The 21452-nt window shown below is 35.4% G+C and overlaps 2 protein-coding genes and 1 long non-coding RNA gene across 5 annotated transcripts; all 3 read left to right on the top strand.

Moving 5' to 3' along the window:
• Positions 1 to 2122: 2122 nt before the first annotated feature.
• LOC124381000 lies at positions 2123 to 4087 on the top strand. The gene is made up of 4 exons (XR_006924762.1): positions 2123 to 2155; positions 2249 to 2362; positions 3110 to 3129; positions 4056 to 4087. It is a non-coding gene; the product is annotated as an uncharacterized LOC124381000 (long non-coding RNA).
• A 1325-nt stretch (positions 4088 to 5412) lies between these two features.
• LOC124380976 (class I histocompatibility antigen, F10 alpha chain-like) lies at positions 5413 to 9374 on the top strand. Its single transcript, XM_046842347.1, has 6 exons — positions 5413 to 5648; positions 6691 to 6948; positions 7225 to 7484; positions 7766 to 7845; positions 8021 to 8090; positions 8226 to 9374. The coding sequence occupies exons 1-5, from the start codon at positions 5582 to 5584 to the stop codon at positions 8025 to 8027; spliced, it is 672 nt and encodes a 223-aa protein (XP_046698303.1). The 5' UTR covers positions 5413 to 5581; the 3' UTR covers positions 8028 to 8090; positions 8226 to 9374.
• Positions 9375 to 12094: 2720 nt separating this feature from the next.
• On the top strand, positions 12095 to 16478 carry LOC124380959 (BOLA class I histocompatibility antigen, alpha chain BL3-7-like). 3 transcript variants are annotated; one of them, XM_046842311.1, is made up of 8 exons: positions 12095 to 12248; positions 13213 to 13470; positions 13645 to 13920; positions 15326 to 15622; positions 15743 to 15835; positions 15984 to 16010; positions 16114 to 16183; positions 16315 to 16478. In XM_046842311.1, exons 1-7 carry the CDS (start codon positions 12182 to 12184, stop codon positions 16146 to 16148), a joined length of 1053 nt encoding a protein of 350 aa, XP_046698267.1. In that variant the 5' UTR covers positions 12095 to 12181; the 3' UTR covers positions 16149 to 16183; positions 16315 to 16478. The 3 variants fall into 3 exon arrangements, with proteins under 3 accessions (XP_046698267.1, XP_046698266.1, XP_046698265.1); XM_046842310.1 differs by having other exon boundaries at positions 15731 to 15835; XM_046842309.1 differs by having other exon boundaries at positions 12096 to 12248; positions 15719 to 15835.
• The last annotated feature ends 4974 nt before the right edge of the window (positions 16479 to 21452 follow it).

Below are 21452 nucleotides of genomic sequence, written 5' to 3'. Positions count from 1 at the left end.
TTGAAGGAACTATATCATTTGTAACATCACAGTTTTATAATATAATATAATATAATAAAACAGAACAGGATGCACACATACTTTTTTACTCTAAACTCTGTGTCAATTTGTAATCCAGTGTAATTTATTCGTTTTTTATAGTTTGGATGTTTTCAGTATTAATGTACAATGTTGAAAAGAATAAAAATAAAGAACGAGAAGGTGTGTCAACTTTTGACTGGTTCTATACCTTTATAAATACTTAGTTTAGTGATTTTTGTATCATCTGTAAACCGAGTTGGGAATGAAACCAAGTTTCAAATATGAACTTTTATAAAATCTATATTTATACTAAACGATGGAATTAGCAGAGCTTCCAGAGTCCTGCCTGAAGATGGAAAAACATGATTGAAAGATAAAACTTAATAGAAAGGAAGTTATTATTGAGAAAAAAAAGTTCTATCACTACTGTACACAAGAGTTAGAGTTTACAGAAAGTCTGTTCAGAGTTGAGGTAAATGCAGACTAGTACAGAGGGCCTTGTGTTTACTGTACAGAAAACCTCAGCCTGGGTGAAGGTTCACTTTTCAGCATGACAACTTAAAAAACTTTCATAGGAACATTAAAAATGACTTAATAAATGTAATTATTTAGTAAGTTTAAATAAAAAAAAGGTCACTGGAAGTTTCCTCTATAAAACTGAAGAAATATGATGAATCTTTGAAAAAAACCAGTAACGTAATAAGTTATTATGAAATCCTTTATAATCTTGCACAAACACTTTAACAATTAATCCGGGATCAAACCAAAGACCCGGAGCTCATGATCTCACTGAATATTTAGCAAATATACTGAAGAAAATTCCTTGAGTAAACGTACAAAAATGTTTGCCTTGAAATGTACTTAAGTATCCAAAGTGCTATAATTTATTATAACTATAATGTTCCTGTTATCATTTTAGTCACATGACTCTTCACTTATTGAACTCTATTGACTCGAATGTGACTCTCAGCACACTGATCTATTAATAAAATAATATTAATAACTCAAACACTGATTGAAGTCTATTAAAATGATCATGAACCCAATGGCGAGTTCAAGCCTGGAGCTTCTTCATCATTTATTCTTCTCTAAATGTTCTGCTTGCTGTTGAACTCTTCCCTGATTGGTCGATTGCCATGTGTTTGACCAGTTCAGTTTTTATCCAAATAAAAAGAAACGACTGATTTCGCAAAATGTAGCAAAAAGATATTTGACGATTTGATAAGTCAAATCGTCAAAATCTTTGCTACATTTTGCGACATCAGTCATACAGATACGTGTAAATGCTACTTCAGTACAGTAGCGAGTTACATTTACTTCCTAACTGTAGACGACTGCAGATGATCTTCTAAAATGTGAGGCGAGATCTACAGAGATGTTTATTTTCCGGTAGGCTTTTTTGTTGCAAGTTGCTGTAGGCTACATAAATATCCATACCCTTTACACACAGATAAACCAGACGCAGATTTCCTCAGCAGATCATTTCTTCTTTGTCTCTCATCTAATACACAATGGCTCGTTTTCAGACTACGTTAGTGCTCCTCTGCACCATGGGTAAGTCCTAATCAATGCTAATGAATGCAGTATTTGGTATGTAAAATGTAAAAAGTATAAATATATTATTATAATCAATATGCAGTGTTATTAGTGTGTGTTCATGTGTTGCAGGTTTGTTCTCAGAGACTTTGTGCTATTTCATGTTGGAAGCAGAAGTTGGAGAAAGTGTCACTATTTGGTGCCAACATGGCCAAACTTATACAAGTTCCATCTTCTGGTTCAAACACACCACTGATTCAGTTCCACTTCTTGTGGGTGTAAAAAGTTTAGAACATCAGCTCCATCCCAAAGCTGTTACTTCTTTAATAACACTGAGCACCTGGTGATGTCTGTTCAGCCCGAGAACACGTCTCTCACCATCACTGCACTGAACATCTCTGATACAGGACTGTATTACTGCAGCTCCATGGAAACGAACATACTGACTTTCAGAAACTCGACCTATTTACACGTCAAAGGTAAATTTCTATAAATTAAATAACTGCAATAAAAGTGAATTGGAAAATCTGAAGTTATTCAAATAATGTTTCATTTTCAGGAGTAAATAAAACTCAAGTTACTGAGAACAAAGTAGCAGGTTTGTCTTTTTTTCCTCACAAAAGCTTCTGGACATTTTTAAATTAAAATATGAAGCAGGTTTCATGTTCAAAACGTGATATTTTTCATCTAGGTTGCAGCTGTTCCTCTGTGATCTTCATGCTGAGCACGATGTTTGGTTCAGTCGTTGTGATTCTTCTCGGTGTCCTGATCTTCATCCTGCTGAAGCACAGAAACACACATGGAGGTAAAATATTATTTCTCTATTACTACTACTACTACTAATAATAATTAAAATATTATATGCATAACTCTAAGTAAGCATAAGCTTTATTAAAAATTATTTTAAACAATAATTAAAATATTGAAAGTAAAATATTTTAATTAATTACAAATGAACAATTTTAACAATTAATATATATTATGTAACAAAGCGGTCATTGTCACTATCAGTCTGTAATGAGTATTAAACCAGTCCTTTTTTTTATTATTATTTAATTTTTTTGGGAAAAATCACTTGTAGCTCATTCAGAAGTTAGAAATCAATGCCACAAAGCAAATTATATTGAAACAGATTTCTACATCAACCACATTTAATAACTCGAGCTGCCGTGTGCATAGATTTGAGTCACCAGATATTGTTTTAATTCCAAATATTTTAATATTTTTTTTAATACATGATTTTTTATTTTCTTTTGAGAAAGATAATTCTGTTAAAATCATTACATCACATATAAAAAAGAGTTATACATATATGCAATGCTGTACATGAACATTAATATTTAGAATATGATGTATATAAAATTGCAGGTGTCAGGAAGCAAGTAGAAACCAGTTTAGTGCAATTTACATAATAATAATAATAATAATAATAATAATAATAATAATAATAATATTTTTACATTTTAATTTAATTTGAATTTTGAATTTGAATCTTGATTTTTTATTTTGATTTTGAATTGATAATAATACATTTTTTAATGTTTTGTTTTAGGTGTTGAAGCAGAAAATAAGGTAAATTCGAGATTAAACACACACACACACACACACACACACACACACACACACACACACACACACACACAGACCTCCAGATAAAAGTTACAAATTTATTCGTGAAGCATTTTTATTTCTTAGTAAAAATCCTATACATAAATACAAACAATACAAATGATTTCCTTGCATTCTTATCGTTTCTTCTCTAAACTGCTGCTGCCTTAATGAAATTGCAAAGTTCATGACAAAACAATATTTTACCCAAACATTTTTTTTGATTTCCTTCTTAGATAAAACGTTTCCATTTTAATTTTAAACCATGGAGAGTGTAATTTTTTTAATCCGTCAAAACCTGAAGAAAATTTGTTTTTGTGTTCCAGATTTGTGTGAAAGCAGCTTTCACCTTGTTCTGTTTCATATGTAGAACGCTTAAACAGAAGATGATCTGAATTTCAGTCATTTCTAGTTTTTAATTTCTCGATCAGAACAGAAAATCGAGCATTTCTCATCTTTCATGCAGTTTTTAAAGGACATGTTTTTTTATAAACAAATTTAATCTAGCTATTAAAATATTTAGGTCATTATTTAAATACATGCATATTTTCTCTCTTCATTAATCATCATGCTTTTTCTCATTAATAATAATAATATTGACCAGATGTTTTTGAGTTATTGAGGTTTGGATTAAAATTTCTACTCAACTGATCGAACACTTGCATTATATAACTAATCATTAATCATTTATTAAACCCTAAAGATAATAATATATGAGAACTGATAAACACAGGAACAATGAAATCACACATGGTGAGAAAGAAAATCCTTGAGGTTTTAATGTTTAAACGTTTCTTCAGCATGAGGACTTTGTGGTCTCTAAGAAACATCACTCCATCTTTAAGACATCTACAGAATATGTTTATATTTATTCTTCTTTCTTCCTGCAGGTTGCTGACTCTGATATGATGCATTACGCTGCACTGCAATTCTCTACAAAGAAAAAAAGAAGAACGAAGAGGCACAATGAAATGATGGATAAACATGTCATATATTCTTCAGTCGCACAGAAAACAGATCATTCATTTTTTACTTAATATGATACAGCAAGTGATGAACTATATGATTTGTAACATCACAGTTTTATAATATAATATAATGTAATAGAATATAACAGGATGCTACACGTACTTTTTTACTCTAAACTTTGTGTCTCATATATAAAGAGATTGTTTTTGCAGTTTTTTAAGAAAATATAATTTGTGGTGGCTTTGAGAATATGGTGTTAGTGGTGTGTAGGAGTGTGTGAGTGGTGTCAGTAGTGTGTAAGTGTGTGTTAGTGGTGTTAGTGATGTGTAGGAGTGTGTGAGTGGTGTTAGTAGTGTGTATGTGTGTGAGTAGTGTTATTGGTGTGTAGAAGTGTGTCAGTGGTGTTCGTGGTATGTAAGTATGTGGGGTGGTGTGTAAGTGTGTGAGTGGTGTGTAAGTGTGTGTGAGTGGTGTTAGTAGTGTGTAAGTGTGTGTACGTGTGTGTGAGTAGTGTAAGTGGTGTGAAGGAGTGTGTGAGTTGTGTTTGTTATATATAAGTATGTGGGGTGGTGTGTAAGAGTGTGTGAGTGGTGTTAGTAGTGTGTAAGTGTGTGTTAGTGTGTACGTGTGTGAGTAGTGTAAGTGGTGTGTAGGAGTGTGTGAGTTGTGTTTGTTATATGTAAGTATGTGGGGTGGTGTGTAAGAGTGTGTCAGTGGTGTTAGTAGTGTGTAAGTGTGTGTTAGTGTGTGTACGTGTGTGTGAGTAATGTAAGTGGTGTGAAGGAGTGTGTGAGTTGTGTTTGTTATATGTAAGTATGTGGGGTGGTGTGTAAGAGTGTGTCAGGGTGTTAGTAGTGTGTAAGCAGGGGCGTAGATTACGCGGGGGACGTTAAACGTTAAACATGTGTGTTTTTAAACTTTTAACTTTAAACTTTAAACTTTAAATTTTGTATAAAAAAGTTAATTCGCCCCCCCTCACTTTTTTAGTGGAGGAAAAAAAACAGGTAACACTACACATTTCGTCCCCCCCCACTTTTGAAATGATGGCTACGCCCCTGTGTGTAAGTGTGTGTTAGTGGTGTGTAAGTGTGTGTGAGTGGTGTTGTGAATGGTGTTAGTGTGTGTGTGTGTGTGTGTGTAAGTGGTGTGTAAGTGTGTATTTTTGGTGTGTACTGTCTACATCAGCATTAAGTCGCTGAGTCACGTTACGAAGGGGCGCCCAATCACAGAGGAGCAGCGTGTGTCGGCACGATGTGACAGGAGCTGCGCATGCGCACATACTAGCGTGTCCTGTGTAAATAAATAGGAACAGTTTACTTAATATAGAGGAGTGAAATTTAAATAAAATGATAGATCTAATCAGTGATCTACAAACCCCTGCAGTCCTGCTTGGTGATAAAACATGAACTAAATAATTCCTCCATTAGGATCCGTGCAGCAGTGTGAGATGGAGGACTGGGATTTATTAAAGGTTCTGCTCTTTTTCACATATTCTGTTCATCTTTCAGGAGCAGGTGGGTTTCTGCATGTTTAAAAACACACAACAGCAGGAAAGTCGTGTTGTGTAAATGTGTGTCAGTAGTTTTCGAGTCTCAGTGAAAATAAGGGCGTTTTTTTTTTTGTGAAATGTGTTTATCCGAGTCACTGCAGAAATATTTCAGATTTTAAATGTGTATTACACTGTGTAAAATGTGTAATTTACACATTAGCTGACAGGTAGAAGTTCTTGTTCTATGTGACGTTTTATTATGGAAGAATAACATAAAAATAACAAATAAAAAATAACGCAGCGACCATCATATTCCGTGGCCGGGAGATGGCGCTGTTGACCTTTTTTACAATAACAAATTCGAGGCAGGTGGATTTGAGGTTGTAAAGTCATGTTAAATAGGTTTCGATTCCTGGGGTAAAATGCTACAAATGTCATTGTTATTATTTTCATTATTAACCCCCCCCCCCGGAATTCTGGAAACTCTAGTGGGACTGCTTATGGTGTATTCTTGTATGGGTGTAATGATATTTCTGAGGTTAAACTGCAAAATAACCGCCTATATTTTGAAATAATGCCCCATTATGATGATGGTAATATCAATTCGGGGCCATCAAGGCCTTTTCTGGTTTTACTTTTAGATTCACTGACTTGTGTTTGAACATATATTGTTCCATAAACGTGCATTAAATCATTCCAGATAGTCTGCCGAGAGGACGCTTTAGTGTAAAAAGCGTGTTGCTTGAAGCTGTTGTTTAGCCAATCAGACTGTCAACACAGGGGCCATCTAGCAGGCGTACAATCATTTTCTGTTGCAGGATCGTGTATTCTCACATGACATCATGATCAGTCACTGTAAAAAAACAAATATATATATATGATAAGGAAGCTGATTGAGACACACCACCTGATTCCTGATGTTAGTAGTGAGATGATCATGTGTGTGTTTGGTGGCTTTGTCACTGAGATATTGGTGGCAATAAAAATTTGCAGAATTCTTTTTAATATGCATTTCTATAATTATATTTCAACTGAAGCAGAGTTACTAAAAGTGTAAATTTTTCCAGTCCCACACTCCCTGCAGTACATCTACACTGCCATCACACCAACTTTACACTGCACAGCTGTTGGTCTGGTTAATGGAGAGCAGATTGTGTACTACGACAGCAACACCAAGAAAATTATCCCAAAGACAGAGTGGGTGAAGAAGATCGAAGCTGATGATCCACAGTACTGGGAAATCCAGACAGAGCATATGCAGAATCAACTGGAGTGGATCCAAGAAAATCTACAGGCGGTGATGCAGATCTTCAGTCACGCTAAAGGTGAAACACACATCATGCAAACACACACTTCACACACATTAAGGTAATCGTTATTGTAGTATAGGATTTTCTTATTATACTAATGCAATTTTTAGCCGAAAAAAAGGCATTAGTATATTTCCGACATTTTATAAATTCCGACAAGATGAAATGTCACAGAAATGATTGAATGTCAGTGAAAACAACACATTAATGTAACTTTTTCAGATAAGCATTTTCTAAAAAACCCACAGTTAGTGACTGAAGACGTGTGTGTGTGTATACGTGTGTGTGCAGGTGTTCATAAACTTCTAAAGGTGTACGGCTGTGAAATTGGTGAAAACAGCACCTCTAGTGGACACTATAAGTACAGGTATAATAAAAAAGATTTCTTCCATCTCGATCTAAAAACCGGAACCTGGACTCCAGCTGATGAGAAAGCTGAGATCTTTATAAAGGCGTGGGATCCGGAAGGAGATAAAGCGAAATGTTGGAAGGACTTCCTGGAGACTGACTGTGTTGACTGGTCTAAAAAGTACCTGAATAATGGCATAAAGGTAAAGTGTGTGTTTACTGTAACTGCAGCTTTTACACACACACACACACACACACACACACACATTGCCTTTAAACACATACAATTGAAGCATTATTTAAAAGAAAATTTTAAGTTTCCACACATAATTGGCACAATTTATTACAACACACACTAATAATACACTCTTTACTGTGATCCTGAGAAGTCGGAAAAACACTTACATATAAATCTGCAGATTTACAGAGTGAACACTGATTTACTGATGCAGCACATAATAAACACTCTGTGATGATTTAACAGATGGAGGACAGATTGGGATCATCATTGTTATCATTGTGGTTCTCCTTCTACTCGTTGCTGTTGTTGATGGAAGAACTCTGGTGAGTGGAGCAGATTTAATAATAACTGTGTGATCATCTGTGTTTCAGGATTTAAACCTGTTCCACCCAAACTTTTTAAATGAATCTTTATGATTCATAAATGATGTTTAAATCCACTACAGTGTTTATGTGCAGTGTTTTCATTTCACTTTGTGATTATTTGAATGTTTTACAGCCCCTGAAGGAGATTCTTCCTCCAATAACTCCTAAAGTGTGAGAGTGTGTGATCCAGCTGCAGTGAGAGAGTAAGACATGATGATGTTTACACTGTAATCTGGATTAGAAATCTGTGTGTGGGTGGAAAATCCAGCAGAAGAGTCTGTGTTAAGATTAAATCTCACCTCAGAGATCAAACTCTTTCTGTCTGTCTGTTTTTGTAGGAGAGAGAAGATGGAGATGAAAGAGTTAAATGGACATTGTAGCAACATAAACATCAGGAACACATCAGGACAAACTGCACTGGTCACTATATCATCTCAGAGAGTTTTGCCACAATGGCCACTGAATTGTTTATTAGGGGATAAACTTTTAGGCACTAATTTATAAATGTCAATTTTGTTTTTGTAATATATTTATGTTTGTTAAGTTGTTAAGACGATGCTGATTGTTATTAGTACAGTATAAATACTTAACTGAACTGCACTATAATCACTTTTACTGATATAGAATATTATATAGAGTGTATTTAATCAGTATATGTACTTGAATAAGCTCATCCCCCAAAAATGCACTATCTCAGGTACAGTTGTTTCTGGGCTGAGCATTAAGTGGATTATTACCACCTGAAGTGCCATAAAATCAACTATGGCATTGAAGCAGCAATGAGACATCAGTCATCATTCCTGACTAAAGGGAACATGACTGGAATTATCCTCCAGATAGACAATCATATTTCTCCATTATTTGAGTGACATCAATAATGTGAGACATTAATATATATTTAATCCAATACTTTGTTTACATTCCTGCTTGAGTTCCAGTTTGGTTGAGTTCCAGGTTATTGTCCTCACACTGTGCATATAATGTGATATAATGTAATATGGTATTTATATTATATTATATTATATTATATTATATAATAGGATGCTCAGTTTATAATCCAGTGTAATTTAATATAAAAATATAAAGAGGTTGTTTTTTTGGTTCTAAGAAAATATCATATGTAGTGGCTTTGAGAATATGATAATGATTATAGTTATTTTTTAAATACACTATTAGATATTGAAAATTATTTTTATCCCATAGAGGGAAATTGAATTATTTTTTTATGAAATTCATTAATTATTTGATGAGCTGCTGGTTACAAATGGAAACTGGAAAATTTCTATAATTTCTGATATTGATGGAGATACTTTTTACTTTGACCACACACACCTTCCTGTAATGGAGAACAGAGTGTCATGGGTTATGAAGTGAACTTTTATGTTCTATTATTCATGTTTTTTATGTGTTTGTATAAGTTGGTGTTTTTGCCCGAATAGTCTTCTCACGAATACTGCAGTTTTCAGGTATAAAATATTCCCACATGATGCATGATCTCCTCTGTGTCACATCATCTATCTCAAGATTCAAATGTTGCTTTATTTGCATGTGAAACAATCATATTTATAAAGCTTGGCTGGAGAATTATTCAACAAAATCAACAGTAAAAGTGGAAAAAATTGAAATAAAATACACTATGTAATTATAGTGTGTTAGTGGCGTGTCCGTGTCTGTTGTTAGTGTGTGAGTGGTGTTACTGGTTACCCAGCCAACATTTTCCTGTGGGCCCCATGTGGGTTTTTGATGGGCTGTCACTTGGGCCCTGCATGGGCAACCCAAATGGCGCCCAGAGAATTTTGTCCATCGGCTCCAAATGGGCCCCATGTGTGTTGGGTCCTGATGGGTCCATGGTGGGCTCTACGTGGGTCCCAAATAGGTGTTAAAAATGTGGCCAAAGTGGGCTACAATAAGGACCCTTATGGTGCCCACATGACTTAATCATGGGTCAACCCACAAATGGCCCCTTTATGGGGTTGTTATGGGACCACAGTGGGTGAGAATTGGGGCCCATTTATTAATTTCATCATTGATTTCTGTGAGTGAACTTAATGTGTACTTAATCTTACTATGAAAAAAACCCACTGTCAAACTATTTTAAACCTCAGTTACAATGTAAAATTTTGCCTGACCAAACAAATAACTAATATTAGTTGATTTTATGTGCTGCTCTATGTTTAAAATGACATGGTTGAGTATTTGAACTGTGAAAAATAAATGATTTCAACTTAAATTAATTCAAGCAAAAAAACAGGAAACAGGAATAACAGAATTACTGATGTAGAATAGTTGGTTTGGTCTATGCAGGTTCCTCAGTTGCACTCCTACAAAACAGTAAAGAAAGAGAAGACAGAAAAGGCAATTTAGTAAATTTTAAAATACTACCATTCACAGCAGCATCTAAAAAACATGCATCAATATAATTAAAACATATCCTAGAATCTCATCAGTGAATTGTTCCCACCTCTTCCTCACACAGTAATAACTTATGGACCAGTCATGGAATCCAAAACTTATGAATTTAACAATTAAAATATCAACCTTGCGTCTGAACTTGACTCTTAAACGAATATTTGTTTTTTGCCAAAAGCCAGTGATTAGAACAATGAGTCTGATTAGCTGAAAGATGTAAGTCACACCTCGGATCACGGTGGCCCAGAAAGTTCAACGCACTGCAACTGAAGAAAACATTTTCAAATAGAAAAAACACTAGCAAATCAAGAAAACATCTTCATCAGTTAAACAACACGTGCTGCAAATCCTCACAACACAACTAAATACAGAAACGTCCTGCAAATCCTCACAACACAACCAATTCATTTACACTGAAAACAGCACAGACCACAGAATAAATGTTTCATGGGGACCCCAACAAGTGACGACCCCGGGACTGCTTGTTCAGTGTCGATTCATCAGTGGTGGTGTTGATGATCTGAAAGGTGAGTTTTTTGTTTATTTTAACATCCTGATCATGATTCCTGGCTTTGCCAGTTAACATAATAATGTTTTACAGTTAATTGTGTATTTCATCAGATTATTAAGGATAATAATATCCAAAAGGCCAAATCATAAATAATGTTAAAATAAACAAACAACTCACCTTTCAGGTCATTGACACACATCAACACCACTGACAAATAGACATTGAGCAATAAACAGCCACAGATGGGTTCGTCACTTGTTGTGGTCCCCTTGAAACATTTATTTTGTGATTTATTTGGTTGTGTTGTGAGGATTTGCAGCGTATTTCTGTACTTGGTTACATTGTTGGGGGTTTGCAACACATGTGTTGTCAAACTGGTGTTGCTGGTGTTTTTTTCTATTTGCATGCGTTTTCTTTAGTTGCAGAGTGTTGAGCTCTCTCAGCCACCGTATAGATGCATTGAGGATAAGTAATTAATAAGATATTTTTTCATTTCAGGGTGGAGTATTCCCTTAATTAAACAGAGGCAAAAACAGTCATTGAGATAAAATATGATTAATTGTGCAACCCTAGCTTTAGGTTATATGACTCTCAAAGCACGGTTGCCTTCTCTGTGTCTTGCATTTGTGAACCATTTACCAAGCGCTGTCTCCAGCTCTTTCTTACTGACAGGTTTCAGCAAACGGTTCTGCTTCAGGCTTCCTGTAAAGCAAAAGAATGTATATAAAGTAGAGCATGTTACTGTATCAACCAGGGAACAACCCATTATTTGTATGTATAAAGCATGCAAGTTACATGAGCATAAGACTATCAGAACTAAAAATAAAATAAAAAAAAGACTAAGAATTACAAGGTTGTAAGCACCTTCTAATCCACCCAAACTGTTAACTGATCTGAGTAAAAGATGTTAAAATTACACAATACCATACAAAATGTCAAAAAGACTTAGGCTCCAGAATGAGCGTTTGCCATATTTCTCAAAAGAAATCTAACATTCAATTATTCAATTGATGATAAATTCATCATTGTTTTGTGTGTTTTATACATAAATACACTCAATACTTAATACTTAATGCACATAATAACGTAAAGAAAAGATCATGGAGTTTTTGCGCCGTTCAGAAATTCAGTCAGACTCTCAGTCAACCTAGCCATGCATTAGGATCAGTGCAGCAGTGTGAGATGGAGGACTACGGTAAAATCACCCGCAGCTTAAAAATACACGGTTAATTCAGCTTTTAATTTTCTTTGTGTTGCGCGTCTAATCGTGCACTTACGGTACGGGTGGTGGGAGCGGTCAAAATAGATGTAAAGACGCGTCAGAAAGGCGTTTCCGTTATATTCCTGTGTATTTACAAACTGCCAGCCACAGTGATGGAGGACTGGGATTTCTTAAAGGTTCTGCTCTTTTTCACATGTTCTGTTCATCTTTCAGGAGCAGGTGGGTTTCTGCATGTGGAGAAACACACAACAGCAGGAAAGTCGTGTTGTGTAAATGTGTGTCAGCAGTTTTCGAGTCTCAGTGAAAATAATTTTTATACTGAAACTGGTTTATCCGAGTCCCTGCAGAAATATTTCAGTTTTTAAATGTCTATTACACATTTTAGCTGACAGGTAGAAGTTATTGTTCTATGTGACGTTTTATTATGGAAGAATAACAAATAAAAAAATGACAAATAAAAAATACCGCAGCTACCATCATATTCCGTGGTCAGGAGATGGCGCTGTTGTCCTTTTTTACAATAACAAATCCGAGGCTGGTGGATTTCCTAAAGTTAAAAGCTACGCATGCCATTACTGTATTATTATTTATATGATTCATTATTTAATCCCCCTCGCAAAAAAAAATCGATTCAGGGCCATCAAGGCTTTTTCTGCTTTTCTAAATACTTTGAGGGTTTACTGATTTATGTTTTAATATATATATTTTTCCATAAATGTGTCTTAAATAATTCCAGATGCCGGGGAATTTGGCGAGAGGACGCTGTAGTGTAAAAAATGTGTTGCTTGAAGCTGTTACTTAACCAATCAGATTGTCAACACAGGGGCCATCTAGCAGGCGTACAATCATTTCCTGTTACAGGATCCTTTTTTCAAGTTGTAGACCATCGTCACTGGCAGCTATTAACAGCATACAGACTTCCCATTTCCTTATCAGTCACTGTAAAAAATAAAAAAATAAAATATTTATTCTAACACAAATGAACATTTGAGATCTACAACAATAATAATTAGTCACTTGATTTTGACGCAACACATAAAACTGCAGACTCCCTGATCAGTGCCCTGTGCAGTGGATAATGAAGCTGATTGAGACACACCACCTGATTACACACCTTTTACCTGATTCCTGATGTTAGTAGTGAGATGATCATGTGTGTTACTAAAAGTGTACATTTTTCCAGTCCCACACTCCCTGCAGTACATCTACACTGCCATCATACCAACTTTAAACTGCACAGCTGTTGGTCTGGTTAATGGAGAGCAGATTGTGTACTACGACAGCAGCACCAAGAAAATGATCACAAAGACAGAGTGGGTGAAGATGATCAAATCTGTTGATCCACAATACTGGAAAATCCAGACACAGCATATGCAAAATCAACAGGAGCGTTTCCAAGACAATCTAGAGGAAGTGATGCAGATCTTTGGTCACGCTAAAGGTGAAACACTTATATTTCCGACATTTTATAAAACTCCGACAAGATGAAATGTCACAGAAATGATTGAATTGCAGTGAAAACAACACACTACTGTAACCTTTTCAGATCAGCATTTTCTAAAAAACCCACAGTTAGTGACTGAAGACGTGTGTGTGTGTATACGTGTGTCTGCAGGTGTTCATACACTACTGAAGGTGTATGGCTGTGAAATTGGTGAAAACAGCACCTTTAGTGGACACTATCAGTACAGTTATGATCAAAAAGATTTCTTCCATCTCGATCTAAAAACCGGAACCTGGACTCCAGCTGATGAGAAAGCTGAGATCTTTATAAAGTGGTGGGATCCGAAAGGAGATAACGCGAAATACTGGAAGGACTTTTTGGAGACTGACTGTGTTGACTGGTTAAAAAAGTACCCGAATAATGGCATACAGGTTTGGCAGCATAAAGGTAAAGTTTGTATTTACTGTACTGCAGCTGTTACACACACACACACACACACACACACACACACACACACACACACACATCTTGTCTTTAAACACATACAATTGAAACATTATTTAAAAGGAAATTGTAAGATTCCACACATAATTGGCACAATTTATTACAACACACACTAATAATACACTCCTTTACTGTGATCCTGAGAAGTCGAAGAAACACTTTTATATAAATCTGCAGATTTACAGAGTGAAAGTTTATTTACTGATACTGCAAACAATAAAGTAACTGTGCTGATCTAACAGTCTGAGGACTAGCTGGAGAATCAGTTGGAGGACCAGTTGGAGGACTAGGTGGATGATCAGTTGGAGGACTAAGTGGAAGACCAGGTGGAGGACCAGGTGGAATGCAGCCTCATGTCATTGTTGTTGTAGTCATGGGTCTGTTTCTTTGCATCATTGTTGTGTGATCCAATAGATCAAGAAATCAATTGAAGGAAAAAACATCAAGGTGAAAAAAAGAATCAATTGCTGCACACATTAATACATCTGAGCTAGAATTTTACACCTTCAGAAGAAGAGAAATTGATTTGGTATCAGACATACTTAAAAATCCATTTAGAAGAAAAGCTAGACATCATAAGGAGGTTGGTCAACCCTGAAGCTAGCTAGCTTGTCTCAGCCTGGGTAAGGGTTTGATCTCCACTTCCAGACCAGTGAATATGATCGGTACCACTGGATTACAGCCTCTGGGAGGCGCTGCACATTATGAGTCTGTATCTCTGGAGAGTAGGTTGTGTTTTATTTAAATGTTTATGTTTTTGTCATGTTATTAGACAAATATTGATTCTGAACTGCTTCAGATGTTGTAGGTGTACAGTTTTGGTTGTAGTGTAGAGGTTTGGAGTCTTGATTTACTAAAATGGTTTTCACCACCATATGTGAAATGTCTCTCTCTCTGTAATGGCACCTGTTGTTATATTGTGTTTTTGTATTGTATTGATGTTTTCTATAATTGCAACATGATAGTGGTGGATAAAGAGGTGGATTAAGTCGGGTACGTCCACACTGAAGGCCCAGGTACCAAATGCACCCAGGTACCACATGCCACTGCAGTATACTGACCATGAAACTGTTTAACAGGTGAACCTGCTCCTTTATCTTTATTACATATTAATTATATTCATCATAAACTACAGTTTTCATCACAACTCACAAATGAGTGTAAATCATTTCTACACAATAAATGCTGCAGTCTTTAATGTGTAAACCTCCATCTTTATAACCTTCTACATCACACACACCTTTCACACATTTATTCATATTTTTATTCTTTTATGGAAAGACATGCTGATCTCCTACATTTCTATCAATAAATCTTACAGTGTGGTTTAATGTTTGTGTCTTTGCAGTTTCTCCTAAAACGTTTCTGTTCCAAAAAGAATCTTCTCCTCCAGAGGTGGTGTGTGATGCTACAGGTTTCTTTCCCAAAGCACTGAATATCTCCTGGAGGAAGGATGGAGAGGACGTGCATTTGGACGTGGATCTCAGAGAGACGTTACCCAACCAGGATGGAAGCTTCCAGAAGAGGAGCATTCTGAAAGTCTCAGCTGAGGAGCTGCAGAAACACACCTACACCTGTGTGATTGAGCACAGCAGCTTGGAGAAGGATTTAGTGCTGCCTGTGAGCGAGAGACGAATCCTGAGAGGTCGGAGAAACACTTTCCTATAAATCTACACATTTACAGAGTGAACACTGATTTACTGATGCAGCAGATAATAAACACTCTGTGATGATTTAACAGATGGAGGATCAGGTGGAGGATCAGATGGAGGACAGATTGGGATCATCGTTGGTATCAGCGTGGCTCTCGTTGTTCTTGTTGTTGCTGGAATTGTGGTCTGGAAGAAGAAGAACTCTGGTGAGTGGAAGAAAGAGAACAGATTCACACTTTAATATCTGGAAGAAGGATTTAATGAATATTTTACATATATTTAGACACAACAATAATCTGATTCTGAATAAACAGAGATTTGATAATAACTGTGTGTTCATCATCTGTGTTTCAGGATTTAAACCTGTTCTACCCAAACCCTGTAAGTGAAACTTTATGATCCATAAATGATGTTTAAATCCACTACAGTGTTTATGTGCTGCAGTGTTTTGATTTCACTTTGTGATGATTTGAATGTTTTACAGCCTCTGAAGGAGATTCTTCCTCCAATAACTCCTAAAGTGTGAGAGTGTGTGATCCTGCTGCAGTGAGAGAGTAAGACATGATGATGTTTACACTGTAATCTGGAATATTAATCTGTGTGTGTGGGGAAAATCCAGCAGAAGAGTCTGTGCTAACATTAAATCTTACCTCAGAGCTCAAAGGCTTTCTGTGTGTTTTTCTAGGAGAGAGAAGATGGAGATGAAGGAGTTAAATGGACATTGTAGCAACATGAACATCAGGAACACATCAGGACAAAGTGCACTGGTCACTCTGGATGAGGACATCTGCTAGATGCCAGTTAATTACCTAAGTAATAGATTAAAGATATACCTTTATTCGTCCCACAGTGGGGAAAATGTCTTTGTTACAGCAGCAAAGGAAAGAAATAACAATAAATGCAAATATATAAAAGAATATACACATACTATAATATATAGTATATACACAGTACAATGTATAAATACAAATAAGGGAAGAAAAAAGGACGCATTGCAAATAGTCTTTCACACAGGTGGTATTAGACGTAATTTCAAGTAATATTGCACACGAGTAATGTTATTTTATAAAGTAATAACAGTAAATATATAATATTATATAATAGGATGCTCAGTTTGTAATCCAGTGAAATTTAATATTTAAATATAAACAAGTTGTTTTTTGTTTCTAAGAAAATATCATATGTAGTGGCTTTGAGAATATAATAATGATTATAGTTATTTTCTTAAAACAATATAAGATATTGAAAGTGATATTTATCCCATAGAGGGAATTCAATCATTTTTAATGAAATTAACTATTTATTTGATGAGCTGCTGGTTACAAATGGAAACTCAAAAAAATGTCAATAATTTCTGATATTGATGTCGATACTTTTTATTTTGATATCTCACACACATTCCTGTACTGAGAGCAGAGTATCACGGGTTATGAGGTGAACTCATCTGTAAGATGCTCAATCTCAATACATTTTCATGACTTCTGAAAGATATTTACTATCAGCATCCCTGTAATTACACTAAATACAGGAATCCTGCAGTTTCCCTTTCAGAATGTTCCTATTAAAGTGAAAAAATTTATGTAGATTGTTACAATGAGCTGAATATAGTCTATAGAGTCTTAATCAGTCTCTATGATGATACGTTCCTCTGAATTTGAACTTCTGATCAATAGGACTGTATTGTTCTTGTCACTGTCAGCACTCTGTTCTGTATTGTTGAAAAAAATTATAATCACACTCTTGATGACACCCAAATGAGGATGGGTTTCCCTTTTGAGTCTGGTTCCTCTCAAGGTTTCTTCCTCATAACATCTAAGGGAGTTTTTCCTTGCCACAGTCGCCACGGCTGCTCATCAGGGATAAATTCACACCGTTCACATTCACTGTTGATTTGTGTAAAGCTGCTTTGAGACAATGTCTGTTGTGAAAAGCACTATAGAAATAAACTTGACTTGACTCTGCTGGTGACTCCTGTGTCAGGAAACTGTCACACTGGGGGTCTGTCTGAAGCACATGCTGGCTCTTTTCTCCATTTTTTTATGTTCTCTTATTCATGTTTTTAATGTGTTTGTATAAGTTGGTGTTTTTGCCCGAACACATACTGCAGTTTTCAGGTATAAAATATTCCCACATGATGTATGATCTCCTCTGTGTCTCATCATCTATCTTAAGATTCAAATGTTGATTTATTTGCATGTGAAATATAAATATTTATAAAGCTTGGCTGGAGAATTATTCACCAAAATCAACAGTAAAAAGAAATAAAATAAAATACAGTATGTAACTATGGTGTGTAAGTGTGTGTCACTGGAGTGTTAGTGTCTGTTGGTGGTGTGTGTAAGTGTGTGTTGGTGGTGTGTAAGTAGACCATCAGGGTCCACTTCCGCATTAAGTCGTTGAGTCACGTGACGGCAGGGCGCCCAATCAACCAAGATGTAGTGGTACGTAATGGTGTTGTTAATACTATAGTGGAATGCTAGAAGCTTAATAACTAATGGGCAGGAGTTTAAAAAGTTCATTTCTGATTTAGAAAATAAACCTGGCTCAAACCTCAACTAAATTGTGTATTACAGGGATATGTCGAAGTCAGAAAGATAGGAAGCAGGGTAATGGAGGTGGGATAGCTACATTTGTTAAACATGGTGTGGGATATAGGAATGTTGGAGAGAGCGTAGACGAAGAGGTGGTTGTGATGGAAGTTTTGCAAGGAAATTAAAGTACTAAAGTAATACATTTTTATAATCCATGTAAAAAATTAAGTAAGGAAGTATTGGAAAATATAAGAGGTAACATAAATCAGAAAGTAATATGTTGTGGTGATTTTCATAATACTCTATGGGGGAGTATTAAAACATTACAATGGGCAGATTGTTGAGGACATGTTAGATTGGGGACGGTTAGTGTGTGTTAATGATGGATGTTGTATGAGAATAGACAAATCACAAGGACGTAAGTCAGTTGTAGATATTACCCTAGTGTCAGAAAACCTAGCAAGAAAATGTGAATGAAACAAAAATAAACAAAGTACAATGGGAAGTGATCACTATCCTATAAAGTGTACATTTGGTATGGACATTACCCAAGCTTTGGAGTAAAGAATCCCAAGATGGAAATTTAATGAAGCCAACTGGGAACTTTATACAGAATTGTGTCATAATTAGATGAGTGAAATGATACTAGATGTTGAAAGCATTGAAGAGTTCAGTAGGGAAATAAGCGAAGTGTTAAGAAATACGGCAGAGGAAGTATTAGGAAAAAAGAAAACTATAAATAGTAGGAAAGCTGTACCATGGTGGAATGAAGAATGTAGTAAAGCAGTAAGGGAAGAAAGCCAGAAAATCTGCATTGTTCAGTGAGTACATTAATTATAAGAGAGCACAGGCAGTAGTGAGGAGAGAGGTGAGAAAAGCAAAGAGAAAATACTGGAGAGGTTTTTGTAATAGAATAGGAGAAGATATTGAAATGAGTGAAATTTGTAATATGATGAGGAAGTAGCATGAAGTAGCAATATACCAGTATTAGTGAGTAATGGGATAATAAAGGATAGTGATAAAGCAGAAATGTTAGTAGAAACTTTCGTAAAGGTGCACTGTAATGAATATATGTCCGAGAGTATGAGGAGGTATAGGGAACAGACAGTTAGGGAGAAGTCTCATAAATATATAAAGATGATTTCATCAGGAAGTATCCTAGACACAGTTTCATTTATTTGAGTTAAAAAAAGCACTTGTGGGGGTCAAACATACATCTCCAGGCAAGGACGACATATGCTATGAGATGATATCGCATTTATCGGACTTATCTTTGAGTATGATTTTCAAGACTTTTTAACAAAATATGAGAATCAGGGAATCTGCCTGCAAAATGGAAGCATGGGGTAATAGTGCCTGTAGTCAAACCAGGGAAAGACCACTCAACCAATTAATTACAGACCTATAGCGCTGACCTCAAATTTATGTAAAGTAATGGAACGGATGGTTATGAATAGATTGACTTCTGTAATTGAAAGTAGAAACATTTTTTTCAGCATGTCAGAGTGGATTAAGAAAAGGGAGAAATACGATGGATTCAATATTGTGTTTGGAAACTGAAATTCGAAAAGCTCAAATGAATAAAGAAGTGTTTTTTCTACATTGAAAAACACTCCCACTATGATATGCTGTGGAAAGAAGGGCTCTAATAAAACTGGAAAGCTTGAAAATTGACGGAAGGATGTACAATTGGATTAAGAGTTTCTTATTTGGAAGAAAGATTCAAGTAAGAGTAGGGACTGCTTCTTCTCAGATTCTTCCAGTTGAGAATGGAACTCCCCAGGGAAGTGTGAGCAGCCCTATTCTCTTTAATCTAATGAGAATCTATCATACTGTAGATAATAAAATAGAAAGGTCATTGTATGCTGATGATGGAGCCCTATGGAAAAGGGGGTGAAATTTTCCTATTTGTAGAAAATAAATTCAAAAAGCAGTAAATGAGGTGGAGAATTGGGCGAATAATTGGGGTTTTACGATTTTCTGTGGCAAAAACGCAAGTGGTGTGTTTTTCGAAAAAGAAGAATAATCCAAGCTTGAATATTAAAATGTATGGTTAGAAGTTGGAACACGTAAATGTAGTAAGGTTTTTGGGAATGTGAATTCTAAATTAAATTTTAGAATGCATATTCAAAAATGTATAGAAAAATGCAAAGAAAGAATAAATGTGTTTAAATGCTGGTCAGGAGCAGAATGTGGGGGGCAACTTGTCAGTCATTGAAAAGTATTTATTGTGTTGTGATTGGGTCAAACATTGACTATGGATGTCTAATATACAGTTTGGCGAACATCATGAATTTGCTCCTTCTGTTGCTATACCAGCAATTCCCCCTTGGTTGTTTCATAACCCAGTAATAGATTTACAAGTTCAGAAAATAATGAATAATCCGGAGATGAATAAACAAACTGAATAATTAGTTCAACAGTATATTACACAAGAGTACTATTCTGTACTACAGGTATTTACTGATGGTTCTAAGGATCCAGAGTCTGAAAGAACTACAGCAGCAGTATACGTCCTTGCTTTAAAGACAAAAATTTCAAAAATACTATCAGATCAAGTTTTTGCTACCGAACGTTTAGCTATCATATTAGCCCTACAGTGGATTAAAGAAGTCCAACCAGAAAGAACTGTGATATGTAGTGATTCAGTGGCTGCTCTCACAAGTCTAAAAAGTGGAAAATCTAAAGCAAGGTAAGACTTAATAATAGAAATCTTACAAAGTCTGTTTAGAATTACGTAACTAAGGGTAGAGGTACATTTCCTTTGGGTACCTGCTCATGTTGGTGTGAATGGAAATGAAGTAGTAGATTTGCTTAAAAAAAAAAAGCATTAAATCATACACACATAGCTATTAAGGTAGCTTTGAGTGAAGCTGAATTTAAAAAAAAAGTTATTTCATTTGAAGTAAGTAAAAATGGCAAGAATAATGGAATAGTGGGTCTAAAGGAAGACATCTCTTTTAGATACAGAAGAATGTTGGAAATGAGAGGAAAAGATTTGGAAATAGAAAGAAGAATGTCATTTTCTCAAGATTAAGAATTGGACATATAGCATTAAATTATTGTCTGTTAAAAATTAGGGTGGATAGGAGTTGACAATATTTCTTTAAAAGTACTGTTAGGAAACGAGTGTAAGCAATCAAGAATTCAAGAAGTATTATTTAAATACCTTAAAAACACAGGAACAACAGAGAGAATTTAGGTTTTAATTTCCCTTTTTCCCACTTTTTTAATGTATTTCTTTCTTCCAAATCGATGGTCACTCAACACTCCAGATCAGTAGGTGGCGGTA

The sequence above is a fragment of the Silurus meridionalis genome, chromosome 27, assembly GCF_014805685.1.
Source record: "Silurus meridionalis isolate SWU-2019-XX chromosome 27, ASM1480568v1, whole genome shotgun sequence".
NCBI classification, from domain to species: Eukaryota; Metazoa; Chordata; class Actinopteri; order Siluriformes; family Siluridae; genus Silurus; species Silurus meridionalis.
Note: the sequence above shows the minus strand (reverse complement) of the source record. Positions and strands in the feature narration are given on the sequence as shown.

Coding starts and splice junctions, on each gene's coding strand:
- LOC124380976 (XM_046842347.1), top strand. CDS start 5,582: ATGGAGGACTGGGATTTATTAAAGGTTCTGCTCTTTTTCACATATTCT. Junction 5,649..6,690: donor TGTTCATCTTTCAGGAGCAG/GTGGGTTTCTGC, acceptor AAATTTTTCCAG/TCCCACACTCCCTGCAGTAC. Junction 7,485..7,765: donor ACCTGAATAATGGCATAAAG/GTAAAGTGTGTG, acceptor ATGATTTAACAG/ATGGAGGACAGATTGGGATC.
- LOC124380959 (XM_046842309.1), top strand. CDS start 12,182: ATGGAGGACTGGGATTTCTTAAAGGTTCTGCTCTTTTTCACATGTTCT. Junction 13,471..13,644: donor GATCTTTGGTCACGCTAAAG/GTGAAACACTTA, acceptor GTGTGTCTGCAG/GTGTTCATACACTACTGAAG. Junction 13,921..15,325: donor ACAGGTTTGGCAGCATAAAG/GTAAAGTTTGTA, acceptor GTGTCTTTGCAG/TTTCTCCTAAAACGTTTCTG.